Genomic DNA, 23,363 nt, shown 5'->3' with positions numbered 1-23,363 from the left:
TTTGAATTGAATATAACTGTGCATCAGTCACATGGTAACTATTTGAGCATACATATAATAGTATTGTGCCTTTCTTTAAAGCAGCATATATTTGTCACACTTACCTGTTTTTTTTATATCCTCAGACTGATGCAAATACTCGACAAAGATAAACTGATTAAATACAAAATGCAGTTTTTAAATGATGATTTCATTTATAAGGTGAACAAAGGTTATTCAAGCTTACCTGTGTGTAAACGTAATTGCCCACTAAAACTAGCGGGGCAATCATTTGCAGCAAGAACTGCAATCAACCATTTGTGTTCACTGACAATGAGTCTCTCACACACACACACACACACACACACACACACACACACACACACACACACACACACACACACACACACACACACACACACACACACACACACACACTCCCTTAAATGAAATATCTATTTTGCAAGTACGAAAAAAATCACTGGACAACAAATTGAGACACAATAACTGAGGAGGAAAAAGGCGCTTGATTTACAAACGGTTGACAACAAACTCGTTTGCTCTTTCAACACTTTTTCTTGTTTTTTCCACCACTTCTTACGCAGTGAGCTTTAATATTTGATATAGTAAAAAGAAAAAAAAAGACAAATGCACGTGTCACGAATCCATGTTTGATATCCTCCTCCTCAGAGCTTGGCGTGTCACTCCCACAGAGGGCAAGCTTTCGCTTACAAATAATTGCAAAGAAAGAAGAGAAGGGAAACTGTTAATCTGACGTTAATCTGGATACGTTTAGATTATTCTTTTGTTTCGTGTCTTTGTTTTTGTTTTTACATGGAACAAGTACCCCGAGACATAGACATTTTTGTTTATACCAAGTAAGTACTGATGGAATGACGTAATAATTAAATGACTGGAATAAGCGTGGCTCTGTTTAGGATTCCCTGTTTATTTTTCCGACCTTTGACACATGCCCTACACCGAGGAAAGCTGCACAGCTAATCTGCTCTATGGGAACCTGCATGTGACTCATTCAGTACCCTTCCTGTCCCTCTGCCAGCCGGACTGCGGGGGCAACTCCATTCCCGGAATCTTCAAAGTTGCGAGTGGATACATGTCCCGGACTACATTTGAAAAGGAGAGGCACTACCTCCGCATCCGTGGGACATAAAACATGCGAAAAATAAGAAGGGGTGTCTCAGTCGACCCCCACAAACTCAAACAGGGAAGTCCTTCTACGTGTTCGGGTTTAATTTTCTCCGCTGAGCGCACACTCATCCAGTATCCGCGATCATGACTGTGGATGCTTACAAGGCTCTCTACATTGGGATGGAGGTGGTGATCGCCTTGTCCTCGGTCATCGGGAACGTAATGGTGGTCTGGGCTGTGCGCATTAACCGGTCTCTGAGAGACACCACGTTTTGTTTCATCGTCTCCCTGGCCTTGGCTGACATTGCAGTCGGAGCTCTTGTCATCCCCCTCGCCATAACCATCAGCATTGATCTCAAGACACACTTCTACAGCTGTTTGCTGGTCGCCTGCACAGTGCTCGTGCTCACACAAAGTTCAATCCTGGCGCTGCTGGCCATCGCCATCGACCGCTATCTGAGAGTCAAAATACCCATGAGGTAGGCCTAAAGGTGAATTCCTCTAGTTTTTAATATATTGTCTCGTTTCTACAAGCCTTTGTGTCTGGATCGCTGCTGGGATCAAGGACACTAACCAAAGACGTTCCTGCCGGTTTCATGCAGGCAATTCGTGTAATACGTGGGGTAAAAGTGTGTCTAGCCGCTGAGTTAATTTTACCTTAACAGCTCTGTAATGTATCTACTTGTAATTATTGGTGCTGTAATAATACAGCTAACGGACTTATCGGTGTTTATTAACACTTTCATTCATTTAACTATTAAACATAACTCCGATGTGCCTTTCCAGCGCACAAAATAAGGTGCAAATTGGCGAAGTAATGCGTATTTTTCTCACATTTTGCAGCACATTTACCTTGATAGATAGATAAATATGTATGTTTTCAGTCTGTGCTAAACAGAAAAGCTTGTTGACTTTTATTTTCGTCTTCTTAATTATATATATTGTTTAATTTTAAGAATCATCTTTATATGCCTTTCTGTTACGGTAACTTCTGTCATGAGGAGAAGCTGAGGTTTTGCACTCAGTGCCTTATCACTTTGCACTTCTCCTTTTGTCTCACCCTAATATCTCTTTAATGAAAAAGTCTTTCTCGTCCACTTGAAGCTGGCTCGTTTGAAAATAAGCCTGTAAGAGTGAGGCAGAGAATGCATGATTGGTCAATAGGCTCATGGTGGTTGGTTGATGGATTACATAATTTGTCAAGTTGGCTACCAGCAGACACACACTCAGTGCAGGGGCATTAATATAGGTTACAGTGACATTAGCCAGACAACAGTTCAAATATGTTATCTGTTATATGAATGCTATAGGTCTTGTAATAAATAAACTGTTATTTATTGCGTTCTCTTGGGGATTTCAGTCCCGTTCATCATAGTCTTGAGGTGTAGTTACCATGTGATGCATTCAGCAGATGATTTACCCAAGTCAAAAGCAGTATAAATTAATGTCTCTATTATATGAAGTAAAGTTTAATAAGCACCATCTTTATTTTTCCTTTAAACGTATCAGTATGAATCATACCTCTAATAATCAAACATAAGGTCTTTTTATTTTTGGGATGTCCTCCAGCAGAAACAGTGATACTGGGTCTACTTAACACAGACAAAAAAGGCAGTGCTTCTTACAGTGTTAGAACACTGTGCAAAAATCTTGAACTGTCCCTCTTTTGCTTTCAGGGTCCAGACTTTCTTCTAATTTTTTTAATGTGGCCTTGAGCCAATAGTTCTTTCTGAAGATCTTTCAAAAATGTTCTTTGGAAATTGTCTGCTTTTAGACTCGTTTTCAGACCACTCCTTGTACCTGACTGTTTTCACAGGAATGTATTTTTGTTTCTTAAGCCACTCAACACTGACCTGTGAATCATTCAAGCATAAAAAGGGGACTAACTCAACAAATTAAGAGTGTTGTGTCTACAACAGACAATTTACAAAAAGAACGAATTTCAAATTGCACATTTTGTTAATAGCAGCCTGTTGTAAAAACACATCATCTGCTGTGGCTTTAATTTAATTAGTTGAATCTGTGTAAAGTGCCAAAGATAACACAGTCTGACAGGCATAAAGTAGTATTTTTGCAACAATAAGCTAAAGAGCTATTTCCTATTCCTGAAGACTACTTAAAGAAATGACTAAGCTTCCTTAAGGGAGTCCAGACTGTGTTAAAGAATAAAGGTGGTCACACCAAACTGAATTGTTAGAATTTTAGGACCCACTTTATGCAATATTTTTGTTTACACACATTTCAATAAATCCCAGTACATATTTCCCATTTCCCTAGCAACATATTTAGGAATGAAGGGTGACTCAAGACTTTTGCACAGTACTGTGAGCAGATACATTTTTCTTCCAATTCAGAGTATGCGCTTTAGCAACAGACTCTAATTTAGAGTTCAAATACTTAGCACCTGCAATTTGTGTTTTACCGATTCGTAGCGAGCTGGTAATATGAGCCAGAAACTGAGTCCTCTTCCCTTAAATACCCCTGGGACTCTGGAGGGACACAGTTTAACAAGCAGTGATTGCTTTTTTTAGCTGAAGTGTTTGGAAGCACGTGGTCATGATAAGGACGGTCTGATATTGCCTCACGCGTCACTGTTTGGCTTACCCAGATGATAGAATTTCCAGGTGGGAGATGAGGATCAAAATCCCAGAGGAAAGATGAGATAACTGGACTACAGTAGAATCCAGAAATCAATTTTTGGCAGACAGACTGCTCATCTGTATGCAGCCAGCCAACCATCCAAGGTTTAGAAAAAGCTTTACAAAGACTTATGAATGCACAGATCAAGATAGAAATGTCATATGATGCCACATGTGGGAAGGTCCACTCCAGACACGGTCTTTTTTAACTTCATTTCGTTCATTTATCCTGTGTTATGTCTGCCGCACCCTGGCTGAACTCTTACTCTGTGTGTGTGCGTGTGTGTACTATATCCAGCTCTGTGCGTGTGTGTGTGCGCGCGCGTGTGTGAGAGAGGACAAGACAAAAAGGGGAAAAAGAGGAATGATAATAGTTTGGTTCTCACACGTACCTGAGTTTGTCAGTGTGTTTGTCGTAACCTTAGTGTGACTTTAGCCATAACGCAGCTGTGGTAAGAGCAAAGTACTAACATGAGGTGCTCAATGATTTACTCTAAGCGAGTCAGCTTTTATTCCTTAGAAATGAAATAGGAAAAAAGGTAGGTTGCTACAGGAATCCTGAACAAGTATTTAACAGTTGTTGTTCACAAACCTATAACAGCAGCTCATTGCTTGTCAGAAACAGGACTGATCACTTCCCAGGAAGATAGCAAAGAATTGTATTGAGTTTAATAACTTCCTAATTTCTTCTTCTGAAAACCAGGAGCTTGTCAGGACCTGTTTCTGGCTTACATATCACAGTATATCTTTTTTCTAGAAAGCTGATTTCTTGGAGCAACACTTTAGTGGCACGCAGAGATCTGTGATAAGTAAAGAAGTGATAACTGCACAATGAACAAAAAATCCAGTGCTATAATTCTGTCAGGACAACATGACAAAATGCGATGCCAGAGAAAGAAAGAAGAGCTGAATTATTTTGCAAGAAACCAGACCACTGCTGTTTTCTGTTTTGCTGTTGCAGATTGATTTGGTTGACTTAATGTTCTATTAACTTTCTCTACACATAATGTATTATCATTAGTTTACAAATTAGTTTACAAAGTTTTAGTTTAACACCTGATAATCTTTTAATCAAGATGTTTCGCTTTCTATTGCTTCAGGTGTATACGTGTTCCACGCAGTCTGCCTTTAAAACCAATTGTGAAAGAATGCCATTCCAAATAGCTCACTCGGTTTGAGTGTGATCTTGCAGTAGGAGGTCACTGTTGCAGCAAGTCAGTTTGTGAAATTTCTTCCCTGCTAGATATTCCTCAATCAACTGTAAGTTGTATTATTGGAAAGTAGAAACATTAAGGAAGTGCAGCAACTCACATAGAGTTACAAACATCCTCTTGCATTAAAGTCATCACAAAAACTGTGCGCTGGGAGCTTCGTCTCATTGGTTTCCATAGCCAAGCAGCTCCGGTGGGTGTAATGTGTAGGTGGCCCCATGCTTTTGTCCAGTTAGTGTATATTAAATAGCCAATTTTACAAATTTTACAAAGCCCACATTTTTAATTAATGCTTATTACCATGGCCACAAATATATGGCATGTATATTGGGACAATCTTTTGTATAGTACAAATGTAATTCTGTGTCAAAATGTGCAAAATAAGATACCTGATTTAATAGGCACTAATTTACATAAATGTCATTTAGACCATGCATAGTGAATAAGCACCGGTTTCTCCCTTTAAGAGCTAGAACAGGCCATGAGGAAAAGAACACATGATCATTTCTTCTTTCACTCTAGTAATAAATCAGGTCATGTGAAAAAGAACGTTTTCACAGGGGTTTATGTAGCTCTGTGAAAAACAAAAGACACCTTTGCTGTTTCCATAGGAATTAATAGAGTACGTAGCAGACAGACTAATCAAATGCACTTGATTAACTGATTATCAGTCAGTGTGAGCACCTTCACAAAAAGCAGACGTTATGGCAGTTCATTAGTCTGAAGCATTCAGGTGTGTGTTAACACATCTCCCAGGAGTGGACGTCCCAACAAATTCATCACGAGGTCAGATGGTGGACTGCTCAGACTCTACACGCCTCAGTTAGCATGTTAAATGTTAAAAATCATGAGAATAACGTATGGTAAATATGTTTCATGCTATGATTCCCACAAGTCTGCACACAGTATAACTGTATATGAATCAAATAAGCATATGGTATGAGAAAAACACAGTAGAAGGCACTTTCTTGAGTAAAATATAGTTTCAGAGTGCCCAGCCATGACTTTACAATCACCTGCCGACCCGTTGTGTAGGTCCCCTTAAACAGTTGTGACCTGTAGGGTAATGGATGTGTGACTTCTGGTGGTGTCCTGTGCTGTCTGCCACCCGGACCTTGGCAGTGGATCCTTTGCATTCAGCAAGCTGCTGGGTGGAGCCTTCCATGGGTTGTGATTTTTCCATTGCTTTCCACAAATGCTCAATTGGATTGGCATCCAGCAAGTTTCTATGACGAGCCAACAGCACGGGAGCTTTAATGTTCCTGAGCAGATTGACAGGGTGTGACGGCGCTCACTGTTGTGTTGCAGCGGGCCACCGTTAGTTGGAGTACCACAGCTAGGGGTGTGCTTGGTCACTGCAGCAATGTTTAGGTGTGCAGTATATGTCAAAGTAGCATCCACATCAACACCTGGACACAAACCTTTCCAGCAAAACAAAGAACTATAGCACACTTTTGTATCTGCTTTAAATGTTTATGGAATGATTTGCCTTTTAGTTTTTCTTTTAAACCTTTCTTTTTTCTTTAAATGCAAAAAACTATAAATAAAGTATAATATTATTTGATGTTTTAATAGGATATTAACTTATGTACAGATACTGTTATATAATTTTAAACAGTCCACAGTCAGTCATCTACCTGACTTCACACAGATTATTTACTTGGAGTTTCATCTTCTTTTTTGTTGCCATAGCTACAAGAGGGTGGTGACCCCACGGCGAGCCGGCACAGCGGTTTTATTGTGTTGGCTGGTGTCCATCATAGTGGGTCTCACTCCGATGCTTGGATGGAATAACCTGCAGCAACTTCGTAAAAATGGCAGCTTGAAAAATGACACCTTGGTGGTCTGTAAGTTTGAGACCGTCATCAGTATGGACTACATGGTCTACTTCAATTTCTTTGGCTGGGTGCTGCCCCCTTTGCTACTAATGCTCGCCATCTATGTTGAGATTTTCTACATGATCCACAAGCAGCTCAACAAAAAGGTGAGACCATCTTCTTCTCGTGCCGGGCAAATCAAAGACTGTGTGAATACTACATTTTTCCACTGATATCATGTTCTTTAATTTGCCGTAGGTAACAGCAAGCCACACTGACCCAAGACGCTACTTTGGAAAGGAACTTAAGCTGGCCAAGTCCCTCGCCCTAGTTCTGTTTCTCTTTGCAGTAAGCTGGCTCCCTCTGCACATCCTGAACTGCATTACTCTCTTCTGCCCAGGATACCATGAGGTTGGATTCATATACATCGCCATCATCCTCTCTCACGGAAACTCAGCTGTAAACCCCATCGTTTATGCTTTCCGCATCAAGAAATTCCGCACAGCTTTCCGGAAAATCTGGAAACAGTACCTGCTCTGTCAGGATCCAGTTGGTCGTCTCCCTCAAAGAGGAAGCCAGAGAGGTCAGAGTCATGAGAGGAGGTTGAGGCAGAATGATGACGACGACGATGACGTGTGACCTTTGGTAACTAATTGGATTGCTGTGTTACTATCAAGTGTCAAAACACTTGTTCGCAAAGTGGAAAGGACATCGGCTTTATTGTCAGGCTCAACAGGTTTACTGGTTGAAATGGCTTTCAGAGGATGTCCAATGTCTGAATGATTTCCTCCAACCACATGCACCAACAAGGAGAGAGGATTAAAACTCAGCTGGGGGATGAGATCAACACTATAAATCATACCGATTTCTCCATTGGCTGATAAAATACCGATTTTGTTACATGGGACAAGCACTCCCTCGCTTTCAAAGCCAATTTTTTGGACTAACTAAGTGTATATTTGGAGCACATGTGGTACAATAATAGTGTCTGCTGTATTGTTTTCTTTTCTTTAACCTAATTAAAACTCATGGCCTTTTTTATGTGATTGATGTCCAATATTTGTCCTAGTGTGTGCTACCTTAACATGCTTTGTTCTGTGGCCTTGAGGACAGAAAATGTAACAAAGAACTGAAGCAAATTGTAGCCTAGTGTTAACAGTGACAGTTTGTTAAACAGAAAGTGTACTCAACAAGCTCAGCGGTGTGAGGGTATAACTGGGACTGTTTGTAACTAATCAAACTCGTGGACTTTACAAATGTGTTGACCTGTTCTCATTTCCAACTTGTCATGTATTAATAATCAGGACACATTATTTAGCATCATTGTTCAATGTACAGCGCAGTCCAATACAGGTCAATAGAAGTTCCCTAAGTCAGGAAATGAGACACTATGAGACCAAGGAAAAACGAGAAAAGCTTGTTGCAAATGGAAGATGTTTGCCTTTGTCAATGTGAAATGATGTATTTTAACCCAAACCGGTTTTCTCCTAAGCCTTACCAAAGTGCTTAAAGAACTCAAGTCTGCAGTTTTTATTTGGATCATATTTACTAAATCTCGCATTTTTCTGCAATTTATTTACGTTTGTGAAGAAAAAAGACACACTGATGATTTAGACGTCTCAAGAACTCCTGTATCAAATATGATACACTTGGTGTTACAGAGTTAATGGGCAGCCAAATCCAGTAAAAACCACTTCATCCTTATTTTGGTCCAAAATAAGCCTTATAAAGCTTCCTCCCCCCCCTGCAAGGTTATGGAAATGGTTGTGACCTCTCTTGTGAGTCTTTGGTGGCAGTGTTTGGTATTTAAGAATGCTTCCAGTTAATTATATTCAGGAGCAGTGTTGGTCAAGTTACTTGAAAAAAGTAATCGGTAACTAATTACTGATTACTTCACCAAAAAAGTAATCCCATTACTGATTACTTATTTTCAAAAGTAATTAATTACTTAGTTACTTAGTTACTTTTAAAAAACACAATTTACAACCTGAATAGGTAATAAAGTGATAGATCTTTCAGCCCAATTCTACTTTTTCTGCATAATCCATCATACAAAATGTAATCAAATGGAAAAGTCTCTTTTTTTAAAAAACTTGTTTTATCAGTTTTAATCTTTTAACTTTATGCATCAAGCAAAAATTAAATTATATGCAACAAGTAACGCGTTACTGCCCATCTCTGTTCAGCAGTCTGTGAGTGTCATGTTTCCTTCATATATGACATTTATTTCCTAAAATACAAATTAATGAGCAACTTAACTGCCCAAATCTAACAAACACGAGGGGAAAAAGTGGCTCCAGACAGGTTTTTATCTCTTGTCTCATGGGGTGAGTTTAAAATTCACTAATCCACCTGCCTCCTAATGCAGGCCTTTATTGTTCCTCACAGTGCAGATCAGTCATGGAGTTCTTACTGTAAAGGGGTTACCCTTCGTTTTTGGACTTGACAAAGAGGTTTCTGACCGAGTGCCAGATTGTGATGAATTAGCTGTGAGAAAGGGCTTAATGTGCTGTTAATTATCACATTTGAAGATAAGGCTTTTTGCATTATTGAGACCGTTTGAATGATAGTAGCTTATCAATCAAAAATAAAAACAGCAGAGAATTTACTTGATGCTGATAATTGTAAATTGGACAGCTGTAATTACCACTGATCCAGCTATAGTAACCATATAACTATACATCAAAGCATCAGTGTGTTTAAAAAAAATAAAAATCTGTATATTTATAAAACTGTGAAGGGATGTTGGAGCAGCACCATCTACTAAGCTCTATCCAACCTTATCATTTAACTCTATAATGTACTGCACATGTATTACTGGAGCCCTTTCTAATACTCACAGGTGTTAGGTATTGGAAACAAAAAGAAAAAAGAAAAAAAACATCTACTTGTGAATCTTTGTAAAATATATTTAACAGTATAGGATCATTAAACTGTCTCTGTGAATTTCTTTTTTTTTTTTTTTGCTGCTGAGCTAAACCAACCAGCATTGACCTCAAAGTCGGCGACTTTTATTTTAACATAACCAATATATGCTGAGATGGGACTGCTGACACCAATATTATGTAGTAGCATACGTAACTCTGTGTTTAAATGTTAACGGGAGATACTGTCTAAAACACATCGCTGAGCAGCAGCTGCATTATCCCTGACACGTCCTCTTGCAGCTGTTCATCAAATGAGCCAGTTGTGAAATTCATCCTCCAAGCTTCTCTGCTGTTGTGCGAGCTGCAAATCAAAAATAGAAGTATGTTGCGGCGTATGTTAATTTATATACACAAAGCTGCATAGATTAGTGTGCATTAGGAGTTTTTTTGACAAAGGCAGCAGACTTCTTCCCAGAGAGTCATGTACACACACGTACAGTTTGCTCATTGTATTTCCAGCACCACTCATGTACTAATGCTTCATTCTGTTTTTTTACTTTGTGCCCATGCAAATTATTGTTAAAGCCATTAAGTCTACAATTTAGTTTATGTTAAGTGTATGACAAAGTTAAATGTAATTGAATCGACTCCAGCAAAGAGTCCATTCAAAATTTTCACATCAAATTTAACTTTGATGAAATCGACTCGTGCAATTGCACAACTGACCACAACACCACAGCATTTTTTTCATTGTTCCGTTTTGGTTTGTTAACTCTTAGTAGACTGTGGGAAAGTGAACACAACAGGAGTGAATGTCATTTTGCAGTGTGAATCTATACTGGCTGCTGCTTTCATGTTTTGGATTTCTATACATTTAAAACTGTCTGTTTACTGGACCAGTGTGAAGTCTTCAAAAATCATTTGTGCAATATTCTCTAATGTTCTATAACAGTATCAGAAGAAAATCTGCAGTGTACATATTGTACGTGTAGAAACTATCATTGAGAATCAAGAGCTATAATAATGGGCTGTAATAATTTATCGGTATCTAATTACTGTATATAGGAATGTGTGACTCTACAGGTCAACAGATTGATGGAGAAGGCAGAAAGCAGATTGCTTGTGAATGTGCAAAGTGTTTCAGTGCACTTAGTGTTGTTTGACGTGCTGTTGGAAAATACACAAATCAAACACATGTAGTGGCGAATTTCTGTCCCAAGCTTCGAAAAAATAATTCTTCCACTTCTTAATGTGAGCTGTTCAGATTTATTTCTGACTCGTACATACAAACAAAAGATGTCACGGTCAAAAAACTATTTGCTGCTACAGCGCACACTTCCATTGCCGTCCTGGCTCACTCTAACCTGCTACAACACATGCGCTGTAATGTTTTCTTACCCGACACAAATTAAACACGCAGCATTTATTCTCTAACAACATATCATACAAAATTAAACATGTAACAATAACTGAAACAGTATCAAAAATATTTCTCTATAGATTGGCTCTAACACACAAGACAAACAAAATAAAGCTGTCACTGTGCTGACTGTAAAGAATCTAATGAGAAATGGTACAAAGAAGTCTGGATATTACTAAAAGGATTTCTTTTGGATGTAATAAAACATTATCCATTGTCATCCAGTCAAATCATGTTAAGGCTTAGAGAACAGGCACCATGAGATGGCATCATCTGCTAAATGTATGACACACATAGGTTAGCTCTTATTTTTTCATGTATTTTAGATGTGATTTCATAAGGAGATTTTTGTTTGCTTATTTGTTTAAAATAAAACTTCTCTTACCTTTAGTTTTGCCAGAGGGGAATACTGAGTAAATCTGCAGTCACTGTGTCTTTCCAGCTGCCAGCTGCTTTACAATTCTTACTGGAATGAAGCCATTGTTAATGTAATTAGTTCCACCTGTGGCTATTTCTACTTTGGAAAATCAAACTGCAATGAAAATGATGTGTAATCTGATTTGTCTGGACTCAGTATATACTTACCGCACACTTAGGAACACATTGCTACCATTGGGTTGGATCCCCTTGGCCTTCAGAATTGTAAGTAAGTTCTTCGTGGCACAGATTCAGTAAAGTGCTGCAAATGTTCCTCAGAGGGTTTGCTCCATGTTGAAATGAAGCATCACACAGTTGCTGCAGATGTCAGTTGCACCTCCAGCATGTGACTCTCATATCCCAATTAAGCTCTACTGAATCTGCATCTGGTGACTGTGGAGGTCATCTAGGTACAGTTAACTATTGTCATGTTTAAGAAACCAGTTTGACATGACATGGCTGGTGCATTAGCCTGCTGTAGTAGACCACAGTGTACTTTATAAAAGGATGGACATGATCAGCATCATTACTCAAGTGCGCTGTTGTGTCTAAATGATGCTCAGTTGGTACTAAGGGGCCCGAAATGTGCCAAGAAAATATCCCCACACCATTACACCACAGCACCAGCCTGAACTATTGATACAAGGCAGGATGGAGCCATGCTTTCATGTTGTTTACACCATATTCTGACCCTACCATCCAACTGTTGCTCCAGAAACAGACTCATTGGACCAGGAAACACTTTTTCTTATTTTCTGTCATCCTAATTTGGTGAGGCTGTGTAAAATGTAGCCTCACTTCCTTCTTCTTAGCTGACAGGACTGGCACCTGTGTAGAGCTCAGCCCATCTGCTTCATGGTCGTGATCTTCTGCAGACATTGGTTGTGAGGAGTGGTTGAATTACTCTTCCCTTCCTACTAATATTATTTCATCATCATTTCAACTGCTGTAACAAAAGAATTTCCCAAATATGGGATAAATAAAGGAATTCTCATTTCATTCCTATCAGCTAGAAGCAGTCTGCAGCAGTCTACTCTGACCTCTGACATCAACAAAGCATTTTCACCCACAGAACTGCAGCTCACTGGATATTTTCCCTTTTTTAGGCCATTCTCTGTAGACCCTAGAGATGGCTGTTTGGGGGAAATCCCAGTAGATGAGCAGTTTCTGAAATAGTCAAACAAAACCCCTCTGACACCCACAACCATGTCACGTTCAGTCACTTGAACTAGCTTCCATCTCCATTCTCATGCAGGTCGTCTTAATCTTGTTTAAAAGCGATGAGTGACTGAGCAATTAGACACGCATTAACCTGCAGAAGGACAGCTGTACCACTCAAATATGAAGATTCACGTTATTGCAGCACACTTTATCAGAACCAGATAGAGCAGTCAGATACAAAGTATGAAGATGGTGAGTTTGAGAAAAGTTCAGTTTGAATTTGAAGTGTGTGTGTAACATAGACTCCAATGAAATGTTTGTGCAAAGACAGGACATTAAAGCAAAAGCTTTGGGAGTACTGCATTAATCATATGCTGCTGTCCACTACAACTTAAGTTTTGCCATTCACAGTTTGAAGACAGTATGTTTTTTTTTATTCAATGAGTTTTGTCTGCATGTATGTGTGATGCATTTGAATACATATAGAAACTTTAAGGAAAGCACAGTGTCTATATACATAGTGAACAAATTCCAGGGCAAAAGATGATTGAAACCCAAGTAAAGCAACAAGATTTATAGGTCAGTGAAGGCGTTGCATCGTGTCAGGACTGTCAGCAACAATTTCGCACATATTTATGCGCTCTCTTTGCTTTCCAACTTCCACACCTGGGTGAAAACCTACAGTCAGATGCTTTGAGTCCCAGTGTGAAAAGCAGTCAGAGGCAGCAACGGAGAAAAGCAGAAAACACTCCCTTTAAAAGAGGCTGGCAGATAAAACTGTTCATGTTTGATATCTCCAAACTTTATACAAACTAGTGTTATGGTTTGTTCTTAATTCCCCTCTGCAAATGTATTGTTTTTTGGCTATTGCCATACTGGCATCTAGCAGAGAGCTGATTTAGTGTGCAGTGCTGCACTCTACTGGTAGCTGCTCAGAAATAACTATGATGATAATAATAAAACTATCTACAATCAGAAGCATCACAGGACTGGGAGGACTTAACAGATAACATTTTTGTTTGCTTACATGGAGCCAGAAGATACGTGCAAGTCTATGCAAAATTTCCAGTTTATACTACTGGAAGGAGGACAGCAGGAATGTTGCTCCTAATCTTATTTATGCTATTGCAAATTTGGTCCTTCTGCCAACACGTCAGGAGATCTCAGGGCGCACGAGTGGAAAGTGAGTCCAACTAAAACATTAATATGAACAATTAATCAGAACACACACACACTGGCCACTCCCTTGGGTACATCTGTTTGAGCGTTTGTTAGGAAAAATATTTAATAGGCCAATCACATTCCAGCAACTCAATGCATTTAGGCATGTAGACACGGTCAAGATAACCTGAGCTGTTGAACCGAACGGCGGAATGGGGAAGAAAGGCTACTGAAGTGACTTCCAGCGTAGCATGGTTGTTGTTTGCAGAATGGCTGTCTGAGTTTCAGAAACTGCTGCTGACCTCCTGGGATTTTCCGCAGACAACCACCTCTAGGGTTTACAGAGAATGGTTTGAGCTGCTAGGAAAGGAACAGCAACGCAAATAACCACTTGTTCCAACCAGGATATAGGGCATCTTTGAATGAATATGTTAAAGCAGGTGGGATAAAGCAGCAGAAGACCACTCTCGTCAGCTAGGAACAGAAAACTGAAGTGACATTTTAACAGGCTCACCAAACTTGGAGAAGAGACGACTATGAAAAAAAAAACTAAAATTAAAAAATATATATATCTAGATCTCAATCTAGTCGAGCACCTTTGGAATGTGGTGGAATGGGAGAGTGTGACGGAAGAGTGTGAGATGGGCAGCCAACATTACATCAATATACACCAGAACCATTGAACCTATTCAAGGAAGAATTAAGGGGAAAAAAGTGAGGTTCAACCTGTTACCAGCTAGGTGTAACTAATGAAATGGCCAGTGAGTGTGTATGATGACTATAGTTAAACTTGACTCCTAGGTTATCACACTTTAATATTCCAGAGTAATCAGCTTAAATCAATAGATGCATAATCCCCGTACACTGGCAGTAAACAGCATTGAATGGAAAGATACTCAAATGTATATTTAGTCACAAAAACTATCCTATGTCCTCTGGAAATATTTTAAGACAAAAACGACTAAACAAAGATGCTAAAAAGTCATAAGATGGAATCATTGCGGTCGCATTTGTATACGCAAATATGCTTAGATTTTTTTAGGGGTTGAATACTGCATACTGCAAAAGTACATCTTTGGTGTGACGCATATACACACACACACACACACACACACACACACACACACATACACATATATATATATATATATATATATATATATATATATGTGTGTGTGTGTGTGTGTGTGTGTGTGTGTGTGTGTGTGTGTAATTCAATACAATTCAACAATAATTCAATGATACTCGAAAAGATTTTCAAATTCTTTTTTTATTGAATCATTAGAAAAATTACAAAAAGAAAAAGCTTAGTTGCACTTTTAACTGACAACAATGTGCAAATATACATTCATTTTTTATTTGCTTCATCTTTTTTGCTTTTGTTGCTGGGTTTAATGACATTATCGTACAGCACCAATAACCATGATTTCCTAATATCTGCTTCATTGATTGCCATCAGCAAATCTTTAGCATTAACTGTTTTTTTTATCCATCACTGTATAATCTAGTTTCCTAAATTTAAAGATACAGTGCTTAACAAATGCTTTTAAAATTGATTAAGCAGTCATTGACGAAACAGAAAAACAAACATTATTTTAGAAATCCTGTCAAAAACCTACTTAAAATTAATGAATTCACTGAACTTAATTTGAGCCGGCACTAACAACTAATCTTTCTGTTGGTCTCTTTTTCTTTTAAGTGCTTTACTATTTTTTCTGAATTTTTGTAAAACAGCAAATTTGAAAATTCATGGATAACATGAATTACACTTTAGCATTAGAAATATAATTTCAATTAAAACCCTTGTCCATAATGTTGGATTAACCATTACATTTAAGTATATACCACTACTGTTTAGAGTCATTAAGAAGAAACAAATAAGAAAATAAAAAATATTTTACCAGCTGACATACAAATTAATATTTTAATGCAATTGGCACATCCCTAATGGCAACACGTGTGTACCTACTTTTGAAGTTGTTCAGTTTTTCCCAGTGCAAATATGTCATCGTGAAAAAAATTAAATAAAATGCAGACATAAAAATAACAACCTGACAGCAGGTTCTTCATCATCTGATGGCTCAAGATATGACAGACTACCTGCATTTCACTAAACTGTTTTCAAACACATGAATTTAGAGCTCGATCAAAGATAGCAAAATGTAATGAGTATGATTTAAGGTACATATGGAGTCAAAATCTTAACATGTTTTGCAAAAGGGACAAATCCCTTTTTTAAGGTTTTTCCCCATTAAGAATTCAAAACACACCTAAACTTACTAAATAATGTTAATTAATCTAAGCATTTTCACCTTACTGAGAAATGCTAGAGCTTCCCAAAAGACAGCACTTAGAAAGACAATAAATAGACATGATTAGAGGCTACCCCACTGATTACTCAAAAGACTCTCCCTTAAGATCATGATGTAGTGAAGATCCGCTGGTATCATATTTTTATATTATTTGCCCTTTATTTATTAACCCATTCAGGGAGAGCATTTCAAGTAATACAATTATTTTACCACCACATATAAAGCCAAGAATCACTACATGGGCTCAGCCAAGCAGGAACTTCAATGAGAAAGTGTTCTGTTTTTTTCCCCCCTTCTCTCTCATATAATAAACAGGCTTAGTGTGTGATAACATGTCTGCCTGTGTGATAACAAAACCCTGAACAGACATTTAAGAAATTAATACCCAGTTTGATTGTAGAGCTCTATGAGGTTGGTTTGGCTGGATTTAGTCTCAAACAGGTGCAACTTTGCCCTGAAAAGTAACAAAACACGCACAATGAAAAGACATGAATTTGTATATGTCACTGAAACATTTCAGATATTGCACAAAGTGTATAATACAACAATAATGGTCTTTTAATCATTTTTTGAACTGCAACTGAATCCAAAATTAAAGATGACTTAACTAAAATAAGACTGTGGTTCAGGTCAAAGACAGACTAAGAATGACCGACGGATTCGAAAATCATCTAAGATAAAAGTTCATTTCATGTTGTAAAAATGCTGCATAACAAGGTCATCTGCAATTTCCTGTAGAGTAAGTCAGTATAGCCTCAGTAACTTTGCCAAGTGCGTCAGGTTTAACAAGTTCAATCAGGACAAAGTGCAGTGTCCTTTTAATAAAACACTAGAAACATTTATACAAAAAGACTCTCTGACCCTTACTTTTCTCCTCTTCTGTAGAGCTTTGGTTACATACACTTATCATTTTAATTATTTGTTTGAACTGTTATTTTACCAGGGTGGAATATCTGTACTGCATACATCCCAAATACCTTAAAAAACCAAAAACAAAACAAGAATTAGGTGCACAAATTTATTTTGGATTTTCTCTAATCCACATAGGCCCAGAAGTGTGCATACAGGCTTAAATACACACACACACACACACACACACACACACACACACACACACACACACACACACACACACACACACACACACACACACACACACACACTAATATTTGGTTAAATGTCCCTGTAGCAAGGTAGAATCAACAAGCTTCAAGTTTGAAGCCATCTGCCATCAGTCAGTTTTCTCTCATTTCAGATCTCTTTATTATGCTTTCTGACTACCGGTCATTCTCATCATCCATTACACATCTATTTATTCCTTAATCTGTATTCATTTGTTTTTCATTTTGGATTTTCTCTAATCTACAGAGTCAAAATTATGAAAATCTTTGAATAAGAGGTTTTAAAGGTTCAACAGTTTTGTTTCACTTGACAAAATTAAGACCTATTAACTTCTTGTTTTTGTAATCATGACTAAATATAACTGATAGTTTCTCTTTGGCAGTATAAAAATGATTTGTTTGTCAGCACTTAGTGGATTGACCTATAAAATGGGAAAGTCCAAGGAAGGTAAGGTCTCTCTGAGCCATTCATAAACAACCGCTTATCCCAAAACCATCAATTCAAACACTTGTACGCAAGTACAGGTTATTTTTAGTTTGTTGCCACTTTGTCAAGGTCTGGATGAAGACCCACACTCTCACTATCACATGAAAGGAAACTGACAGGATGACTGTCAACATAGCAGAGAAAGTTTACATCACCATCAACTGAGAGTACCAAGCTTGGACAAGCAAAATGCTTATTGGAGAAATGTTTTATGATCAGATGAGACTAAGACTGATCTATTTGGCCACAATGACGATTATTAGCCACTCCCTCGTGCTTTACTCTCGCGCTGCTCCGTGTGGCAAATCGAGTGCACCTCTCTGCATTTTGACCACGTGTCACAACAATTAAGAGCAGCGGTCCCCAACCTTTTTTGCCCCACGAACCGGTTTATGCCCGACAATATTTTCATGGACCGGCCTTTAAGGTGTCGCGGATAAATACAACAAAATTAAACTAGTACTGGTACCGAAAAAAAGAAAATTTATTCATAACGCACGTGAAAAGACCCAGGAAAACCGAGTAAACGATAAAAACGATAACAAAATAACGCTGAAAACCGATAAAAACCCTGAAAACTATACACTTCACACCTGAGCCTCAACTCTCGCAGCTCGGTACCAAACGACTCACGGACCGGACCAGTCCGAGGCCCGGGGGTTGGGGACCGCTGATTAAGAGGACCCGAGGGAAGCTCGGAAAGCTAAGCAGAAGTTATTTGGAGAGGAGAGTGACTGCCATTGGTTGAAAAGAGAGGTAAAAAAAAACTTCAGTGGTGTGGAAACATTATGGGTTCGCGAGTCAGACGTGGATCAAGTAGACATAGTGTGTAAACTTTGCTACAGTGTCGTAGCTGCACCACAGAGCAACACCGCAAAGTTCACTAAACATAGATGTTTATATTTTTCATTTATTTTTTATATTGCAAACATTTGCACTGTTATCAGTATTTGCACACTATTTTATATTATTTTTTGACAATCTTTAAAGTCATTATTCAATACATTGTTACTGTTAAATAAATATCGTCAAATAATCGAGATCTCAATTTCAGTGAAAATAATCGTGATTATCATTTTTGCCATAATCGAGCAGCCCTATATATATATATATATATATATATGAGCTTGTGTGGATTGGAGAAAATGTATGAGATGTATGCCTTACTGTGATTCCACCCTGGAAAAAGAGCAGTTCAAAGAAATCAATAAAAGCCCCAAATTACCATGGTATTCTTACTCATTACAAGTGTATTTACATAAACATATTGTTTAACCAATATTTGCAGTGGGATAATTGAAAGGCTACTTCAGCTGTCATTTTTTTCAGTGTCTGACCTCCAACCTTATTATGATTAACATCTAATACACAGAAAAATATATTTGGAAATCCCAAGATTCTTGAGTCATTGCATTAACAAAAAAAGAAGAAGAAAAGGTTTCGACACAGTCCATCCGGCAGCTTGTCATCAATACCCCAGTCAACCTTTTTTGGTTGAGGTTTACTGTCATATTTAGACTTAAATCTGAAGTGATCTGAATCTTAAAAGTTTACTTACCCATCCACCTTTCTCAGTGATCCATTTGCCCACCCGCCTGTTGAGGAATGAAGCCAAGGCTGTCTTGACATTCTCTTTCATCTCTGGGTATGAGTTTTTCAGATAAAGTCCAATAGCTGCTGAGGCCCGGATCAGCTGCATCTCTGGAGCAATGTCAGCTTTCTGAGCGACATGACTCTTACATAGGAGCTCCACGCCACGTTCAAATGCAGCCTCTGTAGCCTGGGGTGAGAGGAGGCGGTACTTTATAAGAAGCCGGAAAACAAACATCCTAATAACTCTGACCACATCCATCCATCTTCTTCAACTGACACCAATACTTTATCTCCTAAATTATCAGCATACAATAGAGCATATTATATTAACCTCCTAGGACCTGGCATCCACATATGTGGACATCACATTTAGGGTTGTCTAGACCAAAGTACAAAATTTTGCTTTACAAGGGCCTGATATCCACGTGCGAGGACATTATACTGCCACTGTTCTATTGAAATTTAAAACGAATGTCCTCATATGTGGATCTCATTTTTCTCAGAAACAAAAATCAGGTAAAAAAAAAAAAAAAGTCTGGTAATACTTTGTTTCTACATTCATCAGGTGCCAATCAGCCCAAATAGCAAAGACAAATTAAAAATGCATGCCATGAAAGAGTTCGGGTCTAGTTTAGTTTACCTTGGGAGAATGTAACTGCATGTTTTGGGTATTTATCTTCATTCAATTGATTTTATTTAAAGGTGGCACACTTTGGAAATATGGGCGATCGTGGCTCAAGAATTGGCAGTTCGTCTTGTAACCGGAAGGTTGCCGGTTCGAGCCCCGGCTCGGACAATCTCGGTTGTTGTGTCCTTGGGCAAGACACTTCACCTACCGCCTACTGGTGTTGGCCAGAGGGGCCGATGGCGCGATATGGCAGCCTCGCCTATCAGTCTGCCCCAGGGCAGCTGTGGCTACAACTGTAGTTTGCCTCCACCAGTGAGTGAATGAATAGTGGAACTGTAAAGCACTTTGAGGTTTCTCGAAAAGCACTATATAAATGCAATCCATTATTATTAAGTGTTAATATAAAGTATGGTTTATTATTAACTACATTATTATATTTCCAGCTAGAGCTGGGCGATAGAACGATAACGATATGTATCGCGATATAACTTTTACTCGATAGAGAAATTAAGCTATCGCGATAGACCTCGCCGCTCTTGTCCTCTTAAAAAAAAAAAAAAAAGGTCAGCCAATCCAAACTAAGTAGCGCAGAGCCGAACCAATCACAGCCGCAGCGTCACGTCGCCGAACCAATCACAGCCGCAGCGTCACGTCGCGTGACTTGTTACGTACAGCACAAGTGCCAAGCCGCACGTGTGTTTGTTTGGGAAGCAGCCAGCGGGTAATGGAGCCAGCGCGTAATGGAGGAAATGAGTGTGCCGACTAGAAAAATCAACCGAGCGTGACCGAAGAGAAAACAGATGATGGTTCCAATGCCGGAGAGATTGTCGAACGGAAGAGCCATAGAAGTTCCGTAGTGTGAAGGTATTTCGGCTATTTCAAGTCTGACAAAAAACAGAGTAGCGTGCACTGTAAATTGTGCCGAAAGCAAGTCTGGAAATACAATAAACTGGTGCATGCGTCACACTGTGCGCCACGTTATTGTTTCGGTGAAATGAATTTCTACAATACTGTTAATTCTACTCTCTGCAGTGTTTAAATGCTTACATATACACACAGTTACTGTCCCTCCACACATACGACTCGGTTCTGCTTCTATGCCCCAGCTTTGTTTACTTTTTCCCACCGAGGCTTCTAGACTTCTGATTGGCCAACATTTCTGCACGGTTAGGAATCTAGCGCCACCTGCTGCTTTGGCATGTTCCTAGCAGCGTTTTTCTTCATTTCTGCCTTTATGTGTGGACGGGATTATTTTTTAAAACGAAAACGGAAAATCTCCGTTTTCAAAAATACCCGTGTACGTGTGGACGTAGCCTCAGTGTCTGACTGGAAGCGCTAATTCGTCATTCAGCTTTTGTCAGACTAAAGTAACTGTTAAAACTGTTTGAAAAGCTCAGCTATACAACAAGGAGAGATTGAGAATTTCCTTTTAGTTCTCAGTTTATTTGATATTGACAAAAGTTAGTCAGTTTTGTCTGTTATTCTGTAAAACAAACTAAGATTTATTTTTAGAATTTATATTTTGTTTCTAAGTGGAATTGACAATTTAGTCTGTTTCGTTTGTTCTATTTTGAAACTTAAACGCTTTAGCGGCTGCCTTTTGTGTAGTTTGCAATATTTGCCTTTATTTATCTGAAAAAGTCTCATGTTCCTTAAGTACATCTACCCTGTTGAACTTATTATGGGAAATAAATATTTAAATAAAAACAAGCTGCTGATTATTTCACATTTTACTTGTGAGCAACGGCACATTTAAATCTTACAAATATAGTTATTTGGCTTATATCGTGATAGATATCGTTATCGCCTGAAATGAAAAAAACATATCGTGATATGAAAAAATCTCATATCGCCCAGCTCTATTTCCAGCTCATCTTTGTTAGTAGCTATTATATAAGCCATGCACTAACCAAACAGAGTGTTTGGTTAGTGCATGGCATGACATGACTGTCGTTTTTTTTTTTTTTTTTAAAGCAAATATCTTAGTGCACTGAACATGACAACAGCTAGTAGACTGCAGTCAACTACAGTCAAATGCCTCACAGGGGGCAGATCTCGATTTTGAGAAAAACCCAAACCTTAGAGGAACATTTTCAGCACCTTGTTGAATTCATGAAGAATTAAGAAGAATTGCTACTTCCTGGTCCAACCCCAAACTGCCTGGTGAGTGTTTTAGTTGCTCTCTAATTCTAAGAGAGCAACTAATTCTATCCATTTTTAAAATACTGTGTTTAATGTATTTCATGGTGACTCTGGTGATGATCTAACACCGAAATATATGGTTCAGAATCAAACTGGGACTTTAAGCTCTTCCCATTATCTAACATTATCTAGCTCAGCTGTTACAAAACCAAACTGGACACTGTAGATTTAGAAACTTAAAACAGTTTACAATCATCCTGCTGCTGTGTGAATAATGACAAAGAGGACATTAAATAAGGATGTGTTTTATGGGTTTACCTCTGTTGCTGCGGTTTTCTTCAGCTCATCTAATGCTTTTTTAAAATTGGGGTCCTTATTCAGGGTATCGGCGACAGCTCTCAGTTTATCAGCGATTATAACCGGGTCAAAATCGTCTTTAAAAACACAGAGAAGCACACGGTTAATACGTTTGTCATATTAACACTGACAGTCATCCTACGTTAGACCTGCTAACAACAAGCAATGGACGAAGACACTGAGATGAACTCCGTGGGGTATAAGAGGAAATAATAATATTAGACTAAAAATGCCAGACTCAAAACGTCTTCTTCATGTTTTAATATTATTTAATGTCTGCTAGGAGCGAATTTCGACTGCAGCAGAAATAAAACAAGGAAACACTTTAATGCCAACCATTCAAAAATGAAAGCGTTCAGAGTAAGCGTTTTAGCTTACTGTGGCTAGCTTACTCGGTTGGGTATAAGAAACGTTATATTTCACATACAAAAGCTGCACTAACCTGAACTGTCAGTCTCCAAATCACCATCTAACATACGGGGCCTCGCACTGTTTTCGTCGTTAAACAGCGATTCAATTATCTCGTTTGTTTGCCACTCTACAATTTTTTCATCCGGCGCCATGGCTATGACTAACTATAAGCAGCCGGAGGAGCAATAGTTGGCTAATTTCCGGTGTGCGCCACTCCCCTCTCACCATCCACGTATCCGTGAAAACACAGGATTAAAATAATACTATCCTGCTTATGCACAAAACACCTATTATATTTTTGTGCAAACAGGCTACATTAAACGTCAAATAATGAAGTCTGTCACGTTTTACATTCTTCCTGCATGTTGTCCCTAACAGAGTCTTCTGTTACAGACAACATTTTTCTTCAGGTTTTGAGGTTAACACTTCATCATTGCATTTGTCTGAACTTTTATTCGGTCACTTTGAATCTATTTAAAGGCGTACGGGAG

The 23,363-nt window shown here is 38.5% G+C and overlaps 2 protein-coding genes across 2 annotated transcripts; one reads left to right on the top strand and one right to left on the bottom strand.

Annotated features, from left to right (window-relative positions):
- Positions 1-694: 694 nt before the first annotated feature.
- On the top strand, positions 695-11,701 carry LOC146669549 (adenosine receptor A1-like). The gene is made up of 3 exons (XM_085406208.1): positions 695-1,607; positions 6,671-6,962; positions 7,054-11,701. The coding sequence occupies exons 1-3, from the start codon at positions 1,273-1,275 to the stop codon at positions 7,432-7,434; spliced, it is 1,008 nt and encodes a 335-aa protein (XP_085262334.1). The 5' UTR covers positions 695-1,272; the 3' UTR covers positions 7,435-11,701.
- Positions 11,702-15,073: 3,372 nt separating this feature from the next.
- LOC146669548 (uncharacterized) lies at positions 15,074-23,063 on the bottom strand. The gene is made up of 4 exons (XM_085406212.1): positions 22,904-23,063; positions 22,423-22,538; positions 19,300-19,521; positions 15,074-16,587 (listed from the first exon to the last, which is right to left on the bottom strand). Exons 1-4 carry the CDS (start codon positions 23,022-23,024, stop codon positions 16,567-16,569), a joined length of 480 nt encoding a protein of 159 aa, XP_085262338.1. The 5' UTR covers positions 23,025-23,063; the 3' UTR covers positions 15,074-16,566.
- Between the last annotated feature and the right edge of the window lie 300 nt (positions 23,064-23,363).

Source organism: Rhamphochromis longiceps, linkage group LG5, assembly GCF_057381845.1.
Source record: "Rhamphochromis longiceps isolate RC_006_pf linkage group LG5, R_longiceps_female_GT1.1, whole genome shotgun sequence".
Classification (NCBI taxonomy): Eukaryota; Metazoa; Chordata; class Actinopteri; order Cichliformes; family Cichlidae; genus Rhamphochromis; species Rhamphochromis longiceps.
The sequence above is the reverse complement of the archived record's forward strand: the minus strand, read 5'-3'. Positions and strand labels throughout refer to the sequence as shown.